Here is a 26,167-nt window from a genome sequence, read left to right on the forward strand (position 1 = left end):
CCATCTCAAAGTACTTGGAATTAAAACGTTATTAAACAATGAGAGTTGTGTGTATTACAGGCTAAAATTTTAAGAGAAAATCCAATATAAGAGAAATATGAAAAGTTGAAGTGAGATAACGTTCAAATAAGACTGGATATGGAGAAATAAATATTTATGAAAATAAGATAAATCTAACAGTGAAATATATATATACATATATGTACACATATACATGTATGTCTGTGTGTATATAAATACAGGTACATACGCACACATAAACATAAAATATATAATAGCAAAAAGAGCACACATTTGGAGAACAACAATCTGAACCAAAATTCCAGTTCTACCACTTACCTGTGATTACAGACAAGTTATTTATTCTTTTGAAAGTCAGATCCCTTATATGTAAAATGTAACTGATGAAAGAATTCAATGAAGTAATGGACATAAAACGCATACTATTACGTCTGGCAAACAGTAGGCATTCAAAATGGTAGTTCTTTGTCCTACTGTAAGGATGCTTACATGCACTTGAGTAGAGTTTAAGGGAGAAAAGTAAAATGATACGCAAAATATATTAACAGCGTGATGCTTTTCTGATGCATATTTACTACATCAACAACTGCTATTAAGTTCATTTGTTAAAATCAAGCATCCCCTGGGACTTCCCCTGGTGGTCCAGTGGTAAAGAATTCACCTTACAATGCAGGGGATGCAGGTTCCATCCCTGGTCAGGGAACTAAGACCCCACATGCCGCAGGGCAACTAAGCCCGCGTGCCACAACTGCTGAGCTTGCCGGCCTCAACTAGAGCCCACGTGCTCCGGAACCCGCGCACCATAGCTACAGAGCCTGCGCGTCACAACTAGAGAGAGAAAACCTGCACACCACAACGAAAGATCCCACATGCCTCAATGAAAATCCCGTGTGCCACAACTAAGACCCAACGCAGCCAAAAATAAATAAAAATAAATATAAATAATAAATAAATCTTAAAAAAAAAATCAAGCACCCCACAGATGCTTAAATTGCTATAGTGACAATTTCCCCTTTCAGAAAATAGTAAAGATTGCTACTATGGATTTAAGTCAACCAACAGGCAAGAACTAGCTGTATATCAAAAGCAATAGGAAAAAGGTGACCATACTTTTTAGAATTAAAAATAGTTTAAAAAGAAAAGAAAAATTGGACCTACTTAATTATATACTCCAGACTGACTGAAAACTACTTTCTTAGAGTTTAGGAAAAAAGAAAAGGCACAATCCCAAAAAGGAAGCTCCAGAAAGTAAAACAATTTCAAGGGGATGAGAGGAAATTCTAACAATACAATATGAGATATTCATTCATTCATTCTCAAAAACATCTACTGATCACCAGAAATTGTGCCAGATGTTGGTAAGACACAGCAGTAAGCAAAATAAACATGAACCCTGCCCTCCTGATCTTCTTTTAAATCTAACTCAAAAATATTTCTTAAATCTGGTCAATCCTCTCCATTCCCCTCCACACTTCAAATCAGACTATTAAGCAATCACAACATCTACTAAAAGGTCGTGCAATATGATCTCCCTGCCACTGGTTTCTTCCCAACCCCATTTTCAAAGTTATGTTCCTAAAACCAAATTTGTGTCATACCCTACCTAAAAACGATACTGGATTTCATTGCTTTCAGCACACAATTCTAATTTCATGAAGATAAAGGCCATTCACAATCTAATCCCAGCCCACTTCCCTAGCCTCATCTCCTGTGATACTTTAAAATCCATCTTCTCCTCATTGCCCCCCCTCCATGAAACTCACCCTCCTGCCATCATCACCTCTGATTCCCAGACACATTAGACCTTTGAAGAAACCACTGGGGCTGCACAGAGAATTAGCTAACGAAATCTGATTTTAAGCAGACACGCAAAAGAACAGAAGGTATGACACAGAACAGTCTTCTCTTCCCCACCAGAGATATTTTTAAAGTAGTCTGTACTTGCTCTAATTTCTTACTTCTCAAGCTCACTACTCTATTGAAACTGCTCTCACTAATGACCTTTGAATATCTTTTTGTTTTCTCTAGTTATCAACACAGCTGACCAGAACTTCTTAAAACTTTCTCTTCCCTTGGCTTCTCATACACCATTCTGTCAGTGAGGCCTCCTTCTCTACTACTCATCTTCTCCAACATCCACTGCAGGGTTCCATTTTTGGAACTGTTTTGGTCACACAACACCCAAAATCCCGAATGTAAATGCTATAGGAGCCAGGTAGATAATATCATGTTAATACATAAGAAGAGGTGATGGGGAATGTGGCAAACTAGAAGGTGCATGCACCTAAAGAAGAAAGGCACTGTTCAATGCCAGCTATTCTGTCAGGCCTTTTGATTTTCTTTTTTCAAGAAGAGTCTGGAATCTAGATTTTTATGAAGAATTTTCATATCTGTAAATATAAACAGACTGCAAATAATTCAAAATTTTAAGAAGTAAACCTGGAGTCCCTATTCACTAGCAGGCCACCAGTCTGAAACATCTACTATACTTCCTCCTGAGTGAGCTCATCTTCTTAAACGATTTTCAGTTACTAGATAATAACTCCCTAAACATTTATCTCAGCATCTCTCTGGACCCTAGGCAGGTGTTACCAGAAGCTTGCTAGATATCTCTGTCTGACAAACCTATACATGTATACTCTACTTCAGAATCACTAATCACAGCATCATCTCCTTGGCTTTCATAGCTAGAAAACTTGTCACTACCCTAGACTTAACACTTCTCCAACTTCCACACCAAATCAGTCCCCAAATCCTGTTAACTCCAACTCAGAAACAGCTCTTAAATCTCGTCAGTTCCTTCTATTCTCCTGTCTAGAATGTCTTCTCTTATTTCTCTTTCCTTCCAACTCTCACATTTATTCATCTGATAAATCCCTAGCCATTTTCACCACTTAGCTAAAATATAATTGTCTTTGTATAGCTTTTCCCAACTCTCCCTGAACTCTATCAAAATCTTTTCCATTGGCTTCAGTCCTCCATTAGCAATCCTCTCTCTTTTCTATATAAGCACCTAACTTATATTGACGTTTCTAAGGATAAGAGCCATGATTTCACCTTAAAATCCACAGCATTTGATACACAGTAAATGCACAAAAGATACTTGCTTAAAGAGTATATATGTAGGGCTTCCCTGGTGGCGCAGTGGTTAAGAATCCGTCTGCCAATGCAGGAGACACGGGTTCGAGCTCTGGTCCGGGAAGACCCCACATGCCGCGGAGCAACTAAGCCAATGCGCCACAGCTACTGAGCCTGCGCGCCACAACTACTGAAGCCTGCGTGCCTAGAACCCATGCTGTGCAACAAGAGAAGCCACCGCAATGAGAAGCCCGCGCACCGCAACAAAGAGTAGCCCCTGCTCGCCGCAACTAGAGAAAGCCCACGCGCAGCAACGAAGACCCAACGCAGCCATAAATAAATAAATAAATAAATTTCTATTTTAAAAAAAAGAGCATATATGCATTTCATGTTTGTAAACTGTTAGACTTGTAATGAAAGGCTAAAGCCCAAGTGAGTTAAAGATCAGAATAAATGTTAGGACAATAAAAGCATTTTTTGGTCACGTTCACAACAAGAATAATAAAGGAGAATTGGTTCTTGGAACAGATGGAGTAATATTACAACAAGAGAAAAAATACAGAAGAACTCAACTTTTATAACAACTGGGCTCACAGAAATAAACTTCTTCAGAGCAGCTCTGTGCTCTCTTACTCTCTCTTGCCTTTCTTAAACATCAATTTTCCTCTTAAGCATGTATGTTCTATTTTTCCAGTCTGAATATCATTTTCCTTAACAGTGACAAGTAGATTAGGGGTTGAGCTCTAAAATTCCTTCCTATGACCATCTAACTATTCTCAGCAATCTATGATGTGCCAGAATACATCATATAGTCAAATGCCTCTTTTATTTTTAAGTGTAGAAAAAAGGTTGGTTCTCAAGTTCTCTATCAAATTATACGACCTTGTCTAGGAAATTACACAGATCCCTAGAAAGCATTTATTTGAATAGTTTATTAAACAGGTGGTTTGTGAGCTCTTGAAATAGTGATCACAGGAAATCAGTTTAGATTTACTGAGACCACACCATGTCACACTTATCTCATTAATCCATTCACATGACTAGTCCCACAAATAAAGTCATCTGTATCTTAGCTAAACCTATGACAGTCTCTCATGACAAACTTGGAATCACAGTAGAAAAGGATGGGCAGGGGACTTCCCTGGTGATCCAGTGGTTAAAACTCCGCACTCCCAATGCAGGGGGCCCGGGTTCGATCCCTGCTCAGGGAACTAGATCCAGCATGCCACAACTAAGAGCCCGCATGCGGCAGCAAAGATACCGCGTGCTGCAAGTAAGACCTGGCTCAGCCAAATAAATAAATAAATAAATGTTAAAAAAAAAAAAAAAAGAAAAGGATGGGCAAACTACAGCCCATAGGCCACAGTGAGCCTACTGCCCTTTATGTAAATAAAGTTTTACTAGAATACAGCCCACACTCATTGGTTTATGGCTTCCTTTCTGCTACAAAGGCAAAGATGAGTAGTTCTAAGAAAGACGTGTAGCCTACAAAGCCTAAAATATTCAGCAACCCATCTGGTCCTTTACAGGTAAAGTCTGCTGACCCCTGAATTAGACAAAGAGATAAAACAGTAGCTGATGAAAAGGCCATAGTGAAAAAAAGTGGTAATTTATTAACCTGGAAGGATGCCTCGAATAACATATGTGAGAGGGGCTTCCCTGGTGGCGCAGTGGTTGAGAATCTGCCTGCCAATGCAGGGGACACGGGTTCGAGCCCTGGTCTGGGAAGATCCCACATGCCGTGGAGCAGCTAGACCCGTGAGCCACAACTACTGAGCCTGCGCGTCTGGAGCCTGTGCTCCGCAACAAGAGAGGCCACGATAGTGAGAGGCCCGCGCACCGCGATGAAGAGTGGCCCCCACTTGCCGCAACTAGAGAGAGCCCTCGCACAGAAACGAAGACCCAACACAGCCATAAATAAATAAATAAATAAATAAATAAACAAAATTAAAAAAAAGTTAAGGACGTACCTCACATATCTTATTTTAAAAAACAAAAAAACAAAAAAAAAGTGAGAAATCTCATCTCTTAAACTTTTCCAATATTTTTAACAAATAATTCCAACTAAAACAAACTAAGGGGCTTCCCTGGTGGCGCAGTGGTTGAGAATCTGCCTGCCAATGCAGGGGATGCGGGTTCGAGCCCTGGTCTGGGAAGATCCCACATGCCGCGGAGCAACTGGGCCCGTGAGCCACAACTGCTGAGCCTGCGCGTCTGGAGCCTGTGCTCCGCAACAGGAGAGGCCACGACAGTGAGAGGCCCGCGCACCGCGATGAAGAGTGGCCCCCCACTTGCCACAACTGGAGAAAGCCCTCGCACAGAAACGAAGACCCAACACAGCCAAAAATAAATAAATAAATAAATTAAAAAAAAAAAAAAAAAAAAGATTGCAATCATTCTCTAAAAAAAAAAAAAAAAAAAAACAAACTAAGTTTCTCAGACTGGCATATATTACAAAAAGCTGGTATGATATCTACAATGATGAATGACAAAATTCGATTTTTATAATATCTTGATATGCTAGAGCATAGTCTCAGTAACATTACAAAGTTTTATAGAGAAAAACTTGAGTTCAAACTTAGATGAAAAAAATATCAACAGCACAAGCTGTAAGAAATCAAAGATATAAGAGTATCTCATGTGGAAAGTCCCAGGGAGCTAAGACATGTGCAAACTCATTAAGTAAACAGAGTGATATGTGTGCCCAAAAAAGTTAATGCTGAAATTATAAAAGAACAGCATATAGAATAAAGGAGGTGAGCCTTTCATTGTACTGTATCGGTCAGACCAAATCTAGACTGCTGTCTTTAGTTTTAGAAATCACAGTGTAAGAGCAATGCAATAATGAGATCTGAAAATCATGTCACAAAAAGATTGGTTTTCAAAGTCTCAAAAGGTAAAAATTTAGTACATGGAAAAAAGCTTTAAATAACAGAATGACTTATTCTGAAAAACAGTTTGGTCTTATCTAATGTAGTCCAGAAGAGAGACTAGAATTAGTGAATGAAATTTAACAGGAAATTCGGATGCAAACTATTGTATATAGTATGGATAAACAACAAGGTCATACTGTAGAGCACAGGGAACTATTGATATATTCAATATCCTGTGATAAACCTGTGTGGATTTGGTCTCTTGTAATTCTGAGACGGTGTAATTGTTTAGAATTTAACTACTTTCGCCTTTAAAAAGAGTCATGGAAAAGGTAACTGACTCAGATATACTCAGAATAAAGTCTCTCCTTCCCACAGTCCCTCAATAATCCTGTTTGATTAATCCAAGGCCACTGTTTGAGGGCAGGGGGAGGGGAGGAATAGGGCAAATAAGGTAGGAATCCCTACACGAGGGTGTGAGGAAAAGCTGAGGGGGCCCATCTCAGCGTGCTAGCTCCTGAGAGGAGTAGGGAGGGTGTTTACTAGGGGGGCGGGGGCTCACAACCTGGCACAAGATGTTAGAGATCATTCGGAGTAAAGAGACTATCCATATGATAGGGCAGCTTGATTCAGGGTGCTGGAGCCCTAGTGGATAAGGAGGGTATTTGCATGGGAAGGTGGTCCAGCAGCAGCAGTGGTGCAACATGGGATTGTCAGAACTTGAGTGGAGTGAGAATGTATACAAAGAAGAAGGGTTTCTATGCCAAAATAGGGTGCCTACACCAGCGGGGGGAGAGAGGCCTGCTGGGAGACTGGTCACATACAGAAGGATTGATCAAATAAATAAATATATTAAGTAAAACAGGAGCCAGGGGAGGGAGGGGCAAGATGGCGGAAGAGTAAGACGCGGAGATCACCTTCCTCCCCACAGATACATGAGAAATACATCTACACGTGGAACTGCTCCTACAGAACACCCACTGAACGCTGGCAGAAGACGTCAGACCTCCCAAAAGGCAAGAAAATCCCCACGTACTTGGGTAAGGCAAAAGAAAAAAGAAATAACAGAGACAAAAGAATAGGGACGGGACCTGCACCAGTGGGAGGGAGCTGTGAAGGAGGAAAGGTTTCCACACACTAGGAAGCCCCTTCGTGGGCAGAAACTGCGGGTAGCAGAGGGGGGAGGCTTCGGAGCCACGGAGGAGAGCGCAGCCACAGTGGTGCGGAGGGCAAAGCGGAGAGATTCCCGCACAGAGGAGCGGTGCCGACCAGCACTCACCAGCCCGAGAGGCTTGTCTGCTCAGCCGCCGGGGCGGGCGGGGGCTGGGAGCTGGGGCTCGGGCTTCGGTGCTAGCCGGGAGGGAGTCCGGGAAAAAGACTGCAGCTGCCGAAGAGGCAAGAGACTTTTTCTTGCCTCTTGGTTTCGCGGCGCGCAAGGAGAGGGGATTCAGAGCGCCGCCTAAACGAGCTCCAGAGACGGGTGCGAGCCGCGGCTATCAGCGCGGATCCCACAGCAACAGGGACACAGAGGGAAAAACGGAGAGATTCCCGCACAGAGGCTCGGCGCCGAGCAGCACTCACCAGCCCGAGAGGCTTGTCTGCTCACCCGCCGGGGCAGGCGGGGGCTGGGAGCTGAGGCGCGGGCTTCGGTCGGATCGCAGGGAGAGGACTGGGGTTGGCTGCGTGAACACAGCCTGAAGGGGCTAGCGCACCACAACTAGCCGGGAGGGAGCCCGAGAAAAAGTCTGCAGCTGCCGAAGAGGCAAGAGACTTTTTCCTGCCTCTTTGTTTCGCGGTGTGCAAGGAGAGGGGATTCAGAGCGCCACTTAAACGAACTCCAGAGACGGGCGCGAGCCGCGGCTATCAGCGCGGACCCCAGAGACGGGCATGAGACGCTAAGGCTGCTGCTGCCGCCACCAAAAAGCCTGTGGGCGAGCACAGGTCATTCTCCACACCGCCCCTCCCGGGAGCCTGTGCAGCCCGCCATGGCCAGGCTCCCGTAATCTGGAGACAACTTCCCCGGGAGAGCGCACGGCGCGCCTCAGGCTGCTGCAACGTCACGCCAGCTTCTGCCGCCGCAGGCTCGCCCTGCCTCCTCCGTACCGCTCCCTCCCCCCGGCCTGACTGAGCCAGAGCCCCCGAAGCAGCTGCTCCTTTAACCCCGTTCTGTCTGGGCGGGGAACAGACGCCCTCAGGCGACCTACATGCAGAGGCGGGTCCAAATCCAAAGCTGAACCCCGGGAGCTGGGCGAACAAAGAAGAGAAAGGGAAATCTCTCCCAGCAGCCTCAGAAGCAGCGGATTAAAGCTCCACAAACAACTTGATGTGCCTGCATCTGTTGAATACCTGAATAGACAACGAATCATCCCAAATTTAGGAGGTGGACTTTGGGAGCAGGATATATTAACTTTTCCCCTTTTCCTTTTTTTGTGAGTGTATATGTGTGTGCTTCTGGGTGAGATTTTGTCTGTATAGCTTTGCTCTCACCGTTAGTCCTAGGGTTAGGTCCGTCCGTTTTTTTTTGTTTTTTTTGTTTTTTTTTTACTTAAAAAAAATTTTTTTTCCCTAATAAATGTTTTCTTAATAATTTTTTCCTTATTTTCTATTTTTAAAAAATTTAAAAAAAAATTTTTTAATAAGATTTTTCACATTTTTTATTTTAAAAAATTAAAAACATTTTTTTTCTTAATAAATTTTTTCTTAATAATTTTTTTCTTATTTTTAATATAAAAAATTAATAAATCTATTTTAAAAAATTAAAAAAAATTTTTTTCTTAATAAATTTATTCTTAATTTTTTTTCTTATTTTTTATTATAATTGCTTTATTTTATTTTATTTTATCCTCTTTCTTTCTTTCTTTCCATTTTTTCTCCCTTTTATTCTGAGCCGTGTGGATGAAAGGCTCTTGGTTCTCCAGCCAGGCATCAGGGCTGTGCCTCTGAGGTGGGAGAGCCAACTTCAGGACACTGGTCCACAAGAGACCTCCCAGCTCCACGTAATACCAAACGGCGAAAATCTCTCAGAGATCTCCATCTCACCATCAAGACCCAGCTTCACTCAACGACCAGCAAGCTACAGTGCTGGACACCCTATGCCAAACAACTAGCAAGACAGGAACACAGCCCCATCCATTAACAGACAGGCTGCCTAAAATCATAATAAGGCCACAGACACCCCAAAACACACCACCAGACGTGGACGAACCCACCAGAAAGACAACATCCAGCCTCATCCACCAGAACACAGGCACTAGTTCCCTCCACCAGGAAACCTACACAACCCACTGAACCAACCTTAGCCACTGGGGACAGATACCAAAAACAACGGGAACTACGAACCTGCAGCTTGTGAAAAGGAGACCCCAAACACAGTAAGATAAGCAAAATGAGAAGACAGAAAAACACACAGCAGATGAAGGAGCAGGGTCAAAACACACCAGACCTAACAAATGAAGAGGAAATAGGTAGTCTACCTGAAAAAGAATTCAGAATAATGATAGTAAGGATGATCCAAAATCTTGGAAATAGAATAGACAAAATGCAAGAAACATTTAACAAGGACGTAGAAGAACTAAAGAGGAACCAAGCAACGATGAAAAGCACAATAAATGAAATTAAAAATACTCTAGATGGGATCAATAGCAGAATAACTGAGGCAGAAGAACGGATAAGTGACCTGGAAGATAAAATGGTGGAAATAACTACTGCAGAGCAGAATAAAGAAAAAAGAATGAAAAGAACTGAGGACAGTCTCAGAGACCTCTGGGACAACATTAAACGCACCAACATTCGAATTATAGGGGTCCCAGAAGAAGAAGAGAAAAAGAAAGGGACTGAGAAAATATTTGAAGAGATTATAGTTGAAAACTTCCCTAATATGGGAAAGGAAATAGTTAATTAAGTCCTGGAAGCACAGAGAGTCCCATACAGGATAAATCCAAGGAGAAACACACCAAGACACATATTAATCAAACTATCAAAAATTAAATATAAAGAAAACATATTAAAAGCAGCAAGGGAAAAACAACAAATAACACACAAGGGCATCCCCATAAGGTTAACAGCTGATCTTTCAGCAGAAACTCTGCAAGCCAGAAGAGAGTGGCAGGATATACTTAAAGTGATGAAGGAGAAAAACCTACAACCAAGATTACTCTACCCAGCAAGGATCTCATTCAGATTTGATGGAGAAATTAAAACCTTTACAGACAAGCAAAAGCTGAGAGAGTTCAGCACCACCAAACCAGCTTTACAACAAATGCTAAAGGAACTTCTCTAGGCAAGAAACACAAGAGAAGGAAAACACCTACAATAACAAACCCAAAACATTTAAGAAAATGGGAATAGGAACATACATATCGATAATTACCTTAAATGTAAATGGATTAAATGCTCCCACCAAAAGACACAGACTGGCTGAATGGATACAAAAGCAAGACCCATATATATGCTGTCTACAAGAGACCCACTTCAGACCTAGAGACACATACAGACTGAAAGTGAGGGGATGGAAAAAGATATTCCATGCAAATGGAAATCAAAAGAAAGCTGGAGTAGCAATTCTCATATCAGACAAAATAGACTTTAAAATAAAGACTATTACAAGAGACAAAGAAGGACACTATATAATGATCAAGGGATCGATCCAAGAGGAAGGTATAACAATTGTAAATGTTTATGCACCCAACATAGGAGCACCTCAATACATAAGGCAAATACTAACAGCCATAAAAGGGGAAATCGACAGCAACACAATCATAGTAGGGGACTTTAACACCCCACTTTCACCAATGGACAGATCATCCAAAATGAAAATAAATAAGGAAACACAAGCTTTAAATGATACATTAAACAAGATGGACTTAATTGATATTTATAGGACATTCCACCCAAAAACAACAGAATACACATTTTTCTCAAGTGCTCATGGAACATTCTCCAGGATAGATCATATCTTGGGTCACAAATCAAGCCTTGGTAAATTTAAAAAAATTGAAATCGTATCAAGTATCTTTTCCGACCACAACGCTATGAGACTAGATATCAATTACAGGAAAAGATCTGTAAAAAATACAAACACATGGAGGCTACACAATACACTACTTAATAACGAAGTGATCACTGAAGAAATCAAAGGGGAAATCAAAAAATACCTAGAAACAAATGACAATGGAGACACGACGATCCAAAACCTATGGGATGCAGCAAAAGCAGTTCTAAGAGGGAAGTTTATAGCAATACAAGCCTACATCAAGAAACAGGAAACATCTCGAATAAACAACCTAACCTTGCACCTAAAGCAATTAGAGAAAGAAGAACAAAAAAACCCCAAAGCTAGCAGAAGGAAAGAAATCATAAAGATCAGATCAGAAATAAATGAAAAAGAAATGAAGGAAACAATAGCAAAAATCAATGAAACTAAAAGCTGGTTCTTTGAGAAGATAAACAAAATTGATAAACCATTAGCCAGACTCATCAAGAGAAAAAGGGAGAAGACTCAAATTAATAGAATTAGAAATGAAAAAGGAGAAGTAACCACTGACACTGCAGAAATACAAACGATCATGAGAGATTACTACAAGCAACTCTATGCCAATAAAATGGACAACCTGGAAGAAATGGACAGATTCTTAGAAATGCACAACCTGCCAAGACTAAACCAGGAAGAAATAGAAAATATGAACAGACCAATCACAAGCACTGAAATTGAAACTGTGAGTAAAAATCTTCCAACACACAAAAGCCCAGGACCAGATGGCTTCACAGGCGAATTCTATCAAACATTTAGAGAAGAACTAACACCTATCCTTCTCAAACTCTTCCAAAATATTGCAGAGGGAGGAACACTCCCCAACTCATTCTACGAGGCCACCATCACCCTGATACCAAAACCAGACAAAGATGTCACAAAGAAAGAAAACTACAGGCCAATATCACTGATGAACATAGATGCAAAAATCCTCAACAAAATACTAGCAAACAGAATCCAACAGCACATTAAAAGGATTATACACCATGATCAAGTGGGGTTTATTCCAGGAATGCAAGGATTCTTCAATATACGCAAATCAATCAACGTGATACATCATATTAACAAATTGAAGGAGAAAAACCATATGATCATCTCAATAGATGCAGAGAAAGCTTTCGACAAAATTCAACACCCATTTATGATAAAAGTCCTGCAGAAAGTAGGCATAGAGGGAACTTTCCTCAACATAATAAAGGCCGTATATGACAAACCCACAGCCAACATTGTCCTCAATGGTGAAAAACTGAAACCATTTCCACTAAGATCAGGAACAAGGTTGCCCACTCTCACCACTATTATTCAACATAGTTTTGGAAGTGTTAGCCACAGCAATCAGAGAAGAAAAAGAAATAAAAGGAATCCAAATCGGAAAAGAAAAAGTAAAGCTGTCACTGTTTGCAGATGACATGATACTATACATAGAGAATCCAAAAGATGCTACCAGAAAACTACTAGAGCTCATCAATGAATTTGGTAAAGTAGCAGGATACAAAATTAATGCACAGAAATCTCTTGCATTCCTGTATACTAATATGAAAAATCTGAAAGTGAAATTAAGAAAACACTCCCGTTTACCATTGCAACAAAAAGAATAAAATATCTAGGAATAAACCTACCTAAGGAGACAAAAGATCTGTATGCAGAAAATTATAGGACACTGATGAAAGAAATTAAAGATGATACAAATAGATGGAGAGATATACCATGTTCTTGGATTGGAAGAATCAACATTGTGAAAATGACTCTGCTACCCAAAGCAATCTACAGATTCAATGCAATCCCTATCAAACTACCACTGGCATTTTTCACAGAACTAGAACAAAAAATTTCACAATTTGTATGGAAACACAAAAGACCCCGAATAGCCAAAGCAATCTTGAGAACGAAAAATGGAGCTGGAGGAATCAGGCTCCCTGACTTCAGACTATATTACAAAGCTACAGTAATCAAGACAGTTTGGTACTGGCACCAAAACAGAAATATAGATCAATGGAACAGGATAGAAAGCCCAGAGATAAGCCCACGCACATATGGTCACCTTATTTTTGATAAAGGAGGCAAGCATATACAGTGGAGAAAAGACAGCCTCTTCAATAAGTGGTGCTGGGAAAATTGGACAGGTACATGTAAAAGTATGAAATTAGAACACTCCCTGACACCATACACAAAAATAAACTCAAAATGGATTAAAGGCCTAAGTGTAAGGCCAGACACTATCAAACTCTTAGAGGAAAACATAGGCAGAACACTCTATGACATAAATCACAGCAAGATCCTTTTTGACCCAGGTCCTAGAGAAATGGAAATAAAAACACAAATAAACAAATGGGACCTAATGAAACTTAAAAGCTTTTGCACAGCAAAGGAAACCATAAACAAGACCAAAAGACAACCCTCAGAATGGGAGAAAATATTTGCAAATGAAGCAACTGACAAAGGATTAATCTCCAAGATTTACAAGCAGCTCATGCAGCTCAATAACAAAAAAACAAAGAACCCAATCCAAAAATGGGCAGACGACCTAAATAGACATTTCTCCAAAGAAGATATACAGATTGCCAACAGACACATGAAAGAATGCTCAACATCATTAATCATTAGAGAAATGCAAATCAAAACTACAATGAGGTATCATCTCACACCGGTCAGAATGGCCATCATCAAAAAATCTAGAAACAATAAATGCTGGAGAGGGTGTGGAGAAAAGGGAACACTCTTGCACTGTTGGTGGGAATGTAAATTGATACAGCCACTATGGAGAACAGTATGGAGGTTCCTTAAAAAACTAAAAATAGAACTACCATACGACCCAGCAATCCCACTACTGGGCATATACCCTGAGAAAACCATAATTCAGAAAGAGTCATGTACCAAAATATTCATTGCAGCTCTGTTTACAATAGCCAGGACATGGAAGCAACCTAGGTGTCCATCATCGGATGAATGGATAAAGAAGATGTGGCACATATATACAATGGAATATTACTCAGCCATAAAAAGAAATGAAATGGAGTTGTTTGTAATGAGGTGGATGGAGTTAGAGTCTGTCATACAGAGTGAAGTAAGTCAGAAAGAGAAAAAGAAATACAGTATGCTAACACATATATATGGAATCTAAGGAAAAAAAAAAAAAAAAGGTCATGAAGAACCTAGTGGCAAGATGGGAATAAAGACACAGACCTACTAGAGAATGGACTTGAGGATATGGGGAGGGGGAGGGGTGAGATGTGACAGGGTGAGAGAGTGTCATGGACATATATACACTACCAAATGTAAAATAGATAGCTAGTGGGAAGCAGCCGCATAGCACAGGGAGATCAGCTCGGTGCTTTGTGACCACCTAGAGGGGTGGGATAGGGAGGGTGGGAGGGAGGGAGATGCAAGAGGGAAGAGATATGGGAACATATGTATATGTATAACTGATTCACTTTGTTATAAAGCAGAAGCTAACACACCATTGTAAAGCAATTATACTTCAATAAAGATGTTTAAAAAAAAAAAAAAAAAAACAGGAGCCAGGTTTCTCACTATCAGATAAGGGAGTTACAAGTGTAAAAAGGGGAGGTTAAAATGAATCCTGTGGTATTGAACGTGGATTGAAGAGATCTGTGAACTTAAATAAAGATAGATGAGAAATAAATATAGATGTGTATGTATATATGTATACACACACAAACACACACACACACTCCCTAATTCTGGCCTCTAAGAGACCAGAGCAGTGACACTCCAATTTCAATTAGCTCATCTAGCACCAAGATCTTGGTTTCTAAATACCATTCTCCACTAAAAGGAACCAGGATTTTTTAGAAAACAACTAATTCCAGGCTTGAGCAGCAGGTAAAGAACAAGTTGAACCTGGAGCATCTTGTGTCAAAATAAAGTGTTCAAAGAATGACAGGGACAGAGAAGCCAAATTGAAGGAGTTCCCATTGGCCAAATCTGAGACAATTTGAATATTAAATAATGAAGTAACAGGTTGTGTTCCACTGAATAAGAATCAATGAGTCCATATTAAAATAAACAAAATAAATAAATTTAAAGTGTGATGAGGAACACGATATTTACATAGCCTTAAAATATTCCACAAAATATTTATTAATTACAAAAGGAAAAGGAGTCCTTTAAAGTAGAGAAGCCTAGAGGACGAACCCTTAATCAAGTGATCAAAGTGACCATCACTAGTAATGGGACACAGTGAAATTGTATGTCGTGTAAGAAAATGCAATGAGAAGAACTCCTATGATATTCCTGCCACAGATCCATAACCTAAATCTTATCAAGAGAAAACATCAGAAAAAACTAAAGGAAGGGGCATTTTAAACATTAACAGGTATAATCCTTAAAAACGCCAAGGTCATAAAAGTTAAGAGAAGAATGAAGAACTGTTCCAGAATGAACAAGGAGAAAAAAGATACATGACTACTAGACACAACACATGATTCTGAACTGGGTCATTTTGCTCTAAAGGACATCACCGGGACAAGTGGCAAAACTTGAACGGGGTCTAAGGATTACATAATATAACGTATCCACATTCATTTCCTGGATTTTGATTGTCATACCGTGGTTACACAGGAAAATGTTTTTGCTTGTAGGACACACTAAACTATGTTGGCAACCTACTCTCAAGGGGTTTAGGGCACAGGGGAGTATTTTTATTGTACATACAACTTTTCTAAAAGTCTGAGCTAGAAACAAAGTTAAAAAAAACATGTAATCATTTTTTTCATTTTTTCAGAAGTCAAAATAGAAATAACAAGGAATTTCTACTATAAAATTTAAGTGAAAAATCATTTTTGAGACTACGGCATAGTACAATCACTCTCAATCATAACTGCACATCAGAATCACCTGTGATAGTTTCAAAAATTTTGAAAATACTGAGGCTTAGAGGCCGATCCCAGGCCAAGTAAATCAGCTCTGGGGGTGAATGCAGGCATCAGTATTCTCTACAAGCTTTCTGGTAATTCTGATGTGCAAAGTGGAGAACCACTGGCATGTGGCAGGTCCTGGGGTAATTCACCCTTAGAGGTCTAGTTCAGGTACCTTCTCTATGAAATGTCCCTGGTCCCCCCTTTGCCAGAGTTAATCACTTTCTCCACCACCTTTGATTTATCTGTATAATAGTTTTAATTACATTGTGCTGCAATTATTTGGTTATAATACTTTTATTTCCCACTAAAATAAACTCCTTCTAACATAGGGATTGCTGATTTGTTCACTGTTGTATTTTCAATGCTCAGGACAGTGACTGACACATAAGAGGTACTCAAAAATGTTGATTTAAAAAGTAAGAAAAAAAAGGAGGGAAAGTGGAAAGGGAAGAAAAGGAGGAGAGAGGAAAAGAAAGAAAAGACTCAATTTCTTTCCTCAGTAGCTTACAGCCAGGAAGAAAGAAGATAAGTAACAAAAAATTATCAAAAGGAAGTAACTTTGGCATTGCAAAGTCTTCTCTCTACCTGTGCCCCATGACCCATGCTGTGAAATCAAAGCATGTTTTTCAAAATTACTTCTTAAACTTAAACGTATCTAAATATTCTATATTTATTCGCTTTCTTAAAATATAAAACTCAAACTACTTAAACTGGTTTGAGGCTTTGGATGTTTTTTCCTATAGGTAAAAAATTCTTGCTGGAAAAAAGATTCTCATCCTGTCACATGCTAAAAAACCTGAAAATATCATTGGTAGTCTGTAAAGCCACCATTTTTCTGTCTTCCAACACCAGGAACTATAAAAATCACTAATATAATCATGTATTAAAAAACAGAGATATAAGTGACAAATAGTCTCTATCATTCAGGTTAAGTTTAAATACCTTTTAACACTTACCTTATCTGCACACATTGACACTTTAATGTCCTGTTGGGATATTTCATAATGTCGGATATTAAAAACATAATTACCAGCCAATTTCAAAATATCAGCTGAGATATACTCTAGTACAGCCACAATATATAGGGACACATGGTAGTCCACTTTGTACCCTAAAACTTCCTGTGGAAAAAATAAACAATTTAATTCCAAAAAATGGCAGCACTGTCAAGTAGCAGTTAAGCACTTAAAAATTTTATTTAACATTCTTGCTTATAAAGAACTTTCTATAAACCATATGTCTAAACTCAAAGGTACCACAGGATATAAAACGAGCTGTTGGCTCAGTATCAGGGTTTCTATTTCTCTCTCTCTTTTCTAAAGAGACACCTAATCTAACAAATCTGCCTTTAGTATCAAACAAGAAGAGATGATTGATTCTAAGACAGAAATCTTGGACTGGACTTCCCTGAAAACCTCTTGATAAATTATCCGAAACCCATCTGAAAAGTATCTGCTATCTCCAAGGATCTTGCTTTAATTAATATCCCCAAATTACAATGGTTTCTACTAAGGGGAGGATGTGTGGATGTGTGTGTGTTGGGTGGGGGGAGGGGGAGTCTTGAAATTTCTACCAAATGGTATTCAAATCCATGTACACCAATTATTTTCTATAGACTAAATAATATTCCCTAGACAACTTTTCCAACGTACAGAAAAATATCTGTGATAAATACAGATTAATTTAAAAACAGTTCTGAACTCACAGGAGCTTTTGCATTATATATTTTATTAATCAACAAAAAGCTGGAAGTCAATCAGGGGTAGCAATCATTAGAAGATGCCACAAAGATGCATTATTTCTTATCATTAACCTTTAATATTATTTGAAAAGCAATCTGATTTCATCAAAGCATACTTCTTTTTGTTTGGTACACATATTAAGAAACATATATATGTATGTATGTGTATAAACAAGTGTACACACATTCAAGTGCACATACACAATAAGACCATGCTATATAAATACACAAATACTATATAAAGTATTATTTGTTAAAAATAACCTCCCCAATGCTTTTTTGTGTCTGTTTTTTGTTTGTTTGCTTGTTTGTTCTACCTTCAATGAAGGATGGATTTTGTCCACAGGCAGTAAGAGAGGATTTCTTCGTTTTCGTTTCTCTATGGCAGACTGTGCATCAGCAATAGCCCATTTATCAATTGGATGAGGAAAGGTCTTTTGAACTCGTTCCTGTTCAGATCACAGCAGAACTACTGTTAATAGAAGTGCTCATAAACAGAAAATTCACACAAAATTAAACTTTATCATCATCCATAACACCAGCAGTTAATAGTAACGTAACATATTCTGATTCCTGCAATAAATGAAATTTTTTTGTTTAAAAAAAAAAAAGATGAACATGCTATCAAGATTTTTCCACATAATTCCCATGGGTGAGGAAAAAGGTGAAGTTTAAACAGAAAGCTTTAAGTGTAAGCATAATTAAGATAAAATGGAAAAAGGAAAAAGTAATAATATTAGGGGAGATTAAAGCAAACATGAAATACTCTATCAGTGATTTTAAGGTCAAGGTTTCTAGGGTTAAAACTGTTTACCTAGCAGAAGTTAACTCATTATTAATAATTATTTTCCAGTCTCTCTCCTGCTAATCTCAGAGCTTTATAGAGAAGAATTTTAAAAGAAGAAATATCATGTACCTCTTACAGGATCAAGTGTGTGGCAGAGCTCAGAAAGGTTTAAAGAAATATACCTCTTGGCAAAAACAATCCAAGCCTTTTACGTTACTATTTTGTTCATCTAATCTTAAATATAACCAGTAATTGGCATGAATAATGAGAAGTAATGATAACTGAATGAAACTCCAATTTAGCAGGATTTCCTATTTTTAAAATTATATTCTCAGCTTCTAACATACTTAGCTTCTGAGAAGTATACTTTTATTATATTTACTTATGTCCAATTCTTACAGCAGAGAACAGGGAAACAAATGCTTTAATTCCCAGAGTCCCTGAAAATCTTAATAGATTACTCCAAATTAAGATTTTCCTTTACACTGGAAGTTGTTGCCTTGTTATAGAAACAATCTTCAAAAGAAAGATGATATAAACAGTATAATGCCAAAGTAACTTTTAAAAGCTATACTGACAGATATTTCTAAAAATCTAGAAATACTCCCATGCAACTGAGCCAAAACAAATATTTCAGCACTGAATTACACACGATCTTTTAGAGGTATATATATGTATATATATTTTTTAATCAATGAGTAAAATGTTTATTCTATACTAGTCCTTTATTAAGGTAATATTTATATGCAGTAAGATGCACAGATCTTAAGTGTACCATTGAATGAGTTTTGAAAACTGCTTACACCTGTGTAACCATCACCCTAATCAAGATTACAGAAAATTTCTATCATCTTAATCTCACCCTTCATAGGCAGCCACAATCCTGATTTCTATCACCATTACTTTTAGCTATTTCTGATTTTCATATAACTGGAATCATATAATACATACTCTCTGGGGTATGTCTCATTTTGCTCTATATGATATCTGTGGATTGTAGCTATGTTATTGCATATATCAATAGTTCATTCTTTCATTTTACAACACTACTAAGTAGTATTCCATTTTATGAATCTATCACAATTTGTTTTCCCATTCTCTTATAGATGGAAATTTTAGTTGTTTCTAATTTTTGCCTATTATGAATAAAACTGCTTGGATATTCATGTATAAGTCTCTTTGTGAAGATATATTTCCATTTCTCTAGGGTTAAATACCCAGGGGTAAAATTGCTGGGTCATAGGCTAGATATATATTTAACTATAAGAAAATGCAAAACAATTTTTCCAAGTACTTATGCCGTTTTATACTCCCACTAGCAATGTATAAGAGTTCTAGTTGCTCTACATCTCATCAATATTCCATGTTATCAGTCTTTAATTTTATCCTTTTTAGTGGGTGTGAAATAGTATCTCATCGTAGTTTTAATCTCTATTTCCCTGATGAATTATGAGTTTGAGTACCTTTTCATATGCTTATTGGCCATAAGTATATCTTCTTTCATGAAGTGTCTGTTCAAGATTTTTGCCCACTTGGGTGAGCAGGGTATCTTTTTATTACTGACTTGTAGGAGTTTTTGTTTGTTTGTTTTAACATATTCTGGATACAAGCCCTTTGTAAGGAATACATATTGAAACATTTTCTCCTAGTCTGTGACTTATACCTTTTTTATTTTCACATCAATTTTATTTTTTGATATTTACAGTGCTTTGAGTCCTCTGTAAAAAAACATTTAACACTAGCTTATATTCTCCTGCATTTTCTTCTCGAAACTTTACAGTTTCAGCATTTATGTTTAAGACTATAATATATCTTGAACTAATTTTTGTGTGAGATAGGTTTCAAGGGTTTTTCCCACCATAAATTTATCCAGTTGTTTTAGCACTTTTTTTGCTGAAAAACTTTCCTTTCCTCATCGAATTGCCTTGACATCTTTGACAAGAATGAACTGACCATATATCCCCCATTATGATTTCAATGGTTTTAGCTTCCATAATAATTTAGAATGATATAGATTGAGATATAAAAATTAATTTGTACAGTGGTTCAATGACTTTTTGAAATAACAAGATAATTTTTACCTCCACATCTTGAACAGTCCTTGGTTGGGCCATGCATAATTTATTAAGCAGCTGAAAAATCAGCTCTTCAATATAATAGAGAGACTCTTCATTAGCTGAGAGATTGGGATGTACTTGCTCCTGAACCTTTAAAAAAAAAAAGTTCTCAATTTAAGTACAGGCAAAATGATATTTATTAAACAAAAGTCAGAGAATCTTATATATAATTTATAGTATTTTACCAGAATGGTCACTCAAATACAGATATAAAACACAAAAAATGAAGAAAAACTGTATTTGTTGGTCTCTGTAAACTCTTAACTCAGAGTAGTGGTTCTTAATCTTTTCTAGATTCTGAAAATCAGCTGAAAGCCACTGGCCCCTCTCATCCTTACCACCAAAAAAGCATATGCACATAAAATATTCTATATAATTTCAAAGGAAGCATGGATACCCTGAAGTTAATTAATAAACCTACTATGTACCAAGATCCCAATCAGGGAAGATATCAATCACTCTCACAAAAGTCCTGAGGCTGCTAAATTTCTGTGATAAGAGGAGAGGCAGCCATCTGTGATAACTTACGTGATAACCTTGTACAAGGTTTGGGTTTTGCCCTTCCTGTGACAATTATAATCCTAATGTCTTCTCTCCCCTTTGAGTAGAGCTACTGCAGTGCCTCAGTGGCTTGCCTACAGGCTTCAGTGGATTACATGTGACAGTGAAGCCCAGGTGCTGGGGGTGGGGTGGAGGAAGCTGTCAGCTACGTGTAGGCCGGTGGTGGAGCTGAAGGCACAATCTGCCCTGTCCCTGCTTCCCCGCGGAGGTCGGGCAGAGGTGCCCTGCTCCAAGCTGCATTTTCCCTTCCCCAGAAACAATGCCATTCTTGCTCCCATTCCTCCACTTCCCCCTCTGGCTCAGGTGAAAGCCATGCCACTCTGCTTACAGATAAAAAGTTCAGGTGCTTTTGGCCACTGGTCTTGGATCTGCCTTCTCTTTCCAGTGGTGAGATCCCACTCCAGAGGCGTTTTCTGAGAAAGGTGGTTGGGGCTGGTGGCTATCACTGAAAAGTGACGCCAGTGCTGTACCGCCTAAGTGAGTCAGATGCTGCTCTGCAGGCTGGGCATGGTATCAACCAACCCCACTCCCCCAGGTGGGCAAGGCGCAGGACCCTCTTCACTTGGCCTGCCGACTCCATTACAAAACCATTTTCCTACAGTTCAAAAGCAAACCACCCCCACCCCTTGCCCTTGTCCAAAGGGCAGAGCATTTTAGTAGATCTACTTTGTACATCTTTAGCAATAGTTAAGTCCCTGACATTGGGGCCAAATTCTTATTGTGAGACATACATATCCATCCGGCCTTCCCCAACTGTTCCTCCCAAATCTACTTTCGCTTTGGATCTGGGCCGGGTACCAAATAGAAGACTCTTTTTTGATCATCAGCTACTGCTTGAAGCCTGTTTTCTACAAGGACTCCAAAGGCTGAAGTCTCCCAGGGCACAACATGAGGACAAATTTCTCATCAGATAAACGTGGGCTCAAGGAGCTTTCCTTTGTTAGTGTCTTCCTCAGACCCTGTTTTCCCACTGTATTCCTCTGACACCCTTTTCAGTCAACAGGTGAAGTTCTCCCAGCCCATATAGGCAGTAACATCATCTTTTGCGTCTCCTCTCCTTTGGCCATCTTGGGAAGCAAAATATTATTTTCTAGCCCAGGCTTCACAGCCACTCTTCGTGGGCAGCCCCCATCTGGACTCCAGACCCTGGCCTAGGTGAAGTCAGAGGCTTTCTGACAGATTTCTGAATGGACATTACAGGGATGGAGGGGCTCCCCAACCTGCTGTAGGGAATAGCCTGAGAAGACATGTGTTTGGAATCTTAATATTTTGGCACATGGCTATGTCCATTTTAAGATCTCTGGTGGGTTTGAGATATTTAGGTGTGGATTAAAGGGACAAGGAGTCTTTTTCTTAGCTAAAGTGTTCAAATACTGTTTTGAACAGTGACAGCTATTCTTTATTGCCAGCCCTTCTGGGCATCTCACCGCCACACCACCTTCTCTAGTATTAACAGGATCTCTGGTCTTAGAAGCCTGCCTTCAGTTCCGAGCTACCCCAAGTAACTGACTGGCCTTGGTATTGGCTGCAACCTTGTTAGAACCACACAGGTTCCACCCTCACCTGGCCGGCCTGGTTACTTGGGCCAGTGGGTGCAAGTGACCCTTCCAAGGAACAGGTGTTGATGACTTCAGCATTCAGGGACCCTTTGTGTTCCCCCTTACCTAGAACCCTTAGACTACTCCTTCTATTCTCTTCTCCCTGGAAGCCTCTTTCCAAGAGCCCTATTTTTAAGAGCTGAACTGCACAGATTATAGCTGCTATCATATTTAGTCAAGGAAGAGAGAAAGAAGGCTCTCAGGCACTAACTTCCAACTTCTCTCAAGCCAAACCAGTTTAAAATGAAAACTCTAGCAGAATGAACTGGATTTCCATTTTCTCATGTCTACCTGTCTTCCCCCTATACTCTAAAGTTACCTGTTTCTAGCAAAATAGAAGGGAAGGAGAGGCACGCCTAGCAATACTTCCCCCCTCCTCCCCCATGCCCTTCTTTGAAGGCCTCAGCTCAGCTGTTCAGGCCACATCTCTCCTCCCCAAGCTCTTCTCGCTCAGCTTGGTATCCAGCATCCTGAATATTCCTCAGCAGATTCATCTTGTGGGCTCAGATTCCGGATTCTCAGTTGAAGGCAAGGAGCCAGATTCTCCAGCTCCCTGCAGGCACCGCAGGAACACTTAGGGAGAGGAGGCTGGCTGGGGGCCTAGGAATGTATGTGCCTGTCTGCCTCCCTGGCAGGCTGGGGAAGGGTGCAAGGCTCAGCGCACTGAACCACAGGAAAGGCTCACAACCAGTAGCAGTATCTTCCAGGTAGGACTATCCTGGAAATAAGTGCGTGTGAGACTGAGAAATTGCTCTGAGTAGGTTTTTTCCACAGCTGTTGTAGGATTGCACATTTTAGACCAATCTTGTCCAGTACTTTTCCTGTCCTAACTTTTGTATTTTTTTGTTAAGCCAACAAGCCAAGAATTTGGCCCTACGGGGGATCCATGTGGTAGGCAATAGCTGCTCTTTGGCCAAGGCCTTCATAAAGGATTCGGTCATCCCATTGTCTGTTCCCCAGCCCCACACCCAGGTGAAGACCACGGGGAGGGAAGAATTTTGAGGTCAGTACAAACCAAGTAAGTCTGTAAATTAAAGCTGTTAGTTTTCCTCTGGGAGGGCATTTTGCATCAGGCCTGGGCTATGTGCAGAAGCAAACCTGGCTGTGAGTTAGGATAGGCACCATTTGGGCTTCCCTGGTGGCGCAGTGGTTAGGAATCCGCCTGCCAATGCAGGGGACACAGGTTCGAGCTCTGGTCAGGGAAGACCCCACATGCTGTGGAGCAACTAAGCCTGTGCGCCACAACTACTGAGCCTGTGCTCTAGAGCCCACGAGCCACAACTACTGAGCCCACGTGCCACAACTACTGAAACCCACGTGCCTAGAGCCCGTGTTCCACAACCAGAGAAGCCCCTGCAATGAGAAGTCCGCACACTTGCAACGAAGAGTAGCCCCCACTCGCTGCAACTAGAGAAAAGCCGCGCACAGCAACGAAGAACCAAAGCACCCAAAAATAAATTAAAAAAAAAAAAAGAATAGGCACCATTAAATTTGGGGCCCAGAACACTGGGAGAAAGGATTGTGTAGTATGTCATAAAGGTCTTCAGTGTGTCTGGGCCCACCTTACTACTTCTGGGCCAGCCTGACTGCCGATGTCCACATTAGCACACACTTGAACCCCTCTGCTAAACTCTAGCCCTGCTCCCCTATGTAGGTCAGATGTCTGGCCTCTGGGTTTGGGAAGAGAAAACTGCCATGCTGAGAACTCTCAGGCCCTGGAGTTGGGTATTGGCTCTTTTAGCCAGCTTTTGTGGGAACTGTCTTTGATTGAACCACTAAAGAAGCAAAGGGGGTATGTATGAGGTTCCAGCTACCCAAGACAGACCAGATGTCCCTCAAAAACAGCTTGGGTTCCCAGCTACAGACTCTACGAAAGTGAATCAAACCTTTTACCTCACTTTTTTTCTTTCCAAATTTATTTGCTTTTAAGAACTATAAACTTCTGGCTATTGTTTTTCTTGTTCTTGGGGCCCCTGGGTAGACAGACACAGCTTGATGATTTCAGAGCAGATACAGGCCAAGAAACCAAGGCATTGAGTGCTGAGTCCAGACAAATGATACTTATATACACATCCAGATTTGAAGAGAAAATGTGTTTCTTTAGGTTTCAAACACTGTAATAGATATAAAACAAAAATAAAAACCTGCTGCAAAGCTAATAAATAAAATAAACCTACTAGAAGTCTATGAACACTAGGTCATGAACCCTAGCAACAGAGGTATCCCTGAATAACCATACTACTTTATACGTTACAGAGGTGCTCTATGAAGTAGGTGCTAGTCAGATTTCTTTTACAATGGTATATGCTGCTTTCTGTCGCCACACAGCTGTGCTGAGCCTCTTTTGTTGTTAAATTTCTTTCTTTTTTTTTTTTGGCCGCACCGCATAGCATGTGGGATCTTAGGACCCCACCAGGGAGCAAACCTGCACCCCCTGCAGTGGAAGCACAGAGTCTTTAACCACTGGGCTGCCAGGGAAGTCCCTGTTGTTAAATGTCTTAAAATTAGAATCTAGTAATCTGTCCTAAAAAATAATCCAGTCAAACTGAATATGAGGAAAAAGAAGGTAAAAAATAGTGCCTAGCGTTATAGTAGGTGTCATGTAAATATCTGTTGAAAGAATGATTAAGAGAAAAGTATTGTTCTAATGCACGGTATTAGAAGGATATCAATGCCACTGACATAAAAAGTAAGAAAAAATTTTGAATAGTCTCATAGTTATTTTGGAAAACTGATGCGGTAGTTTAAAATCTTCCCACAAAGAAAACAGCATTAAGCTGACCACTTCATCTAAATTCTCAAAATTTATCATAAAATTGTTCATTATAGCCTCTTGCATTTTTAAGTTCATAGAAACTTCAGTGAAGTCTTTTCTTTCATTAATATCAGTTATTTGTGTGTCCATTCTTTTCTTGATCAGTCTCTCAGGGGTTTATCAATTTTATTAATCTTTTCAAGAACCAACTTTTGGCTTTGTTGATGCTCTCCATTTTATGTTGGTTTTATATTTCATTTATATGTTTCATCTTCATTTTTTCTTCTGCTATTTTTTTTTTTTTCTAACTTCTTGGGATGGATACTTATTTTCAAGCTTTCTTCTTTTGCGATATGTATATTTTGTCTAAGAACTACTTTTGTAAAAAACCCACAGATTTTTATATGGAATATTTTTGCAGTCATCCATTTCAAAATAACTTCTAATTTCCATTATGGTTTCTTCTTTAACTTTAAGAATTTAGAAGTATACTTCTTAATTTCTAAACAAAGTGTTTTTTTTTTTCACGTTATCTTTTTTATCGATTTCTAGAATAATCACATTGTGGTCAGAAAACATACTTTCTATGATTTCAATTTTTTTGAAATATGTTAAGACTTGCTTTTATAGCTCATTGCATGGCCTAGATGGCTTCACTGACAAACTCATCAAACATTCAAGGAAGAAATGCAACAATCTTAAGCAAGCTTTCTCGAAAAAAAGTAAA

General features: G+C 39.5%; 1 protein-coding gene across 2 annotated transcripts in view; it reads right to left on the reverse strand.

Moving 5' to 3' along the window:
* Positions 1–26,167, reverse strand: part of SOS2 (SOS Ras/Rho guanine nucleotide exchange factor 2) — a 105,927-nt gene that overhangs the window by 59,665 nt on the left and 20,095 nt on the right. For both annotated transcript variants that reach the window (XM_061180813.1, XM_061180812.1), the window contains exons 2-4: positions 20,491–20,616; positions 17,940–18,071; positions 16,838–17,002 (exon numbers count right to left, since the gene is read on the reverse strand). In XM_061180813.1, coding sequence (XP_061036796.1) covers positions 16,838–17,002; positions 17,940–18,071; positions 20,491–20,616 — 423 coding nt within the window. The remainder of the gene's footprint in view (positions 1–16,837; positions 17,003–17,939; positions 18,072–20,490; positions 20,617–26,167) is intronic.

The sequence above is a fragment of the Eubalaena glacialis genome, chromosome 2 (genome assembly GCF_028564815.1).
Source record: "Eubalaena glacialis isolate mEubGla1 chromosome 2, mEubGla1.1.hap2.+ XY, whole genome shotgun sequence".
NCBI lineage: Eukaryota > Metazoa > Chordata > Mammalia > Artiodactyla > Balaenidae > Eubalaena > Eubalaena glacialis.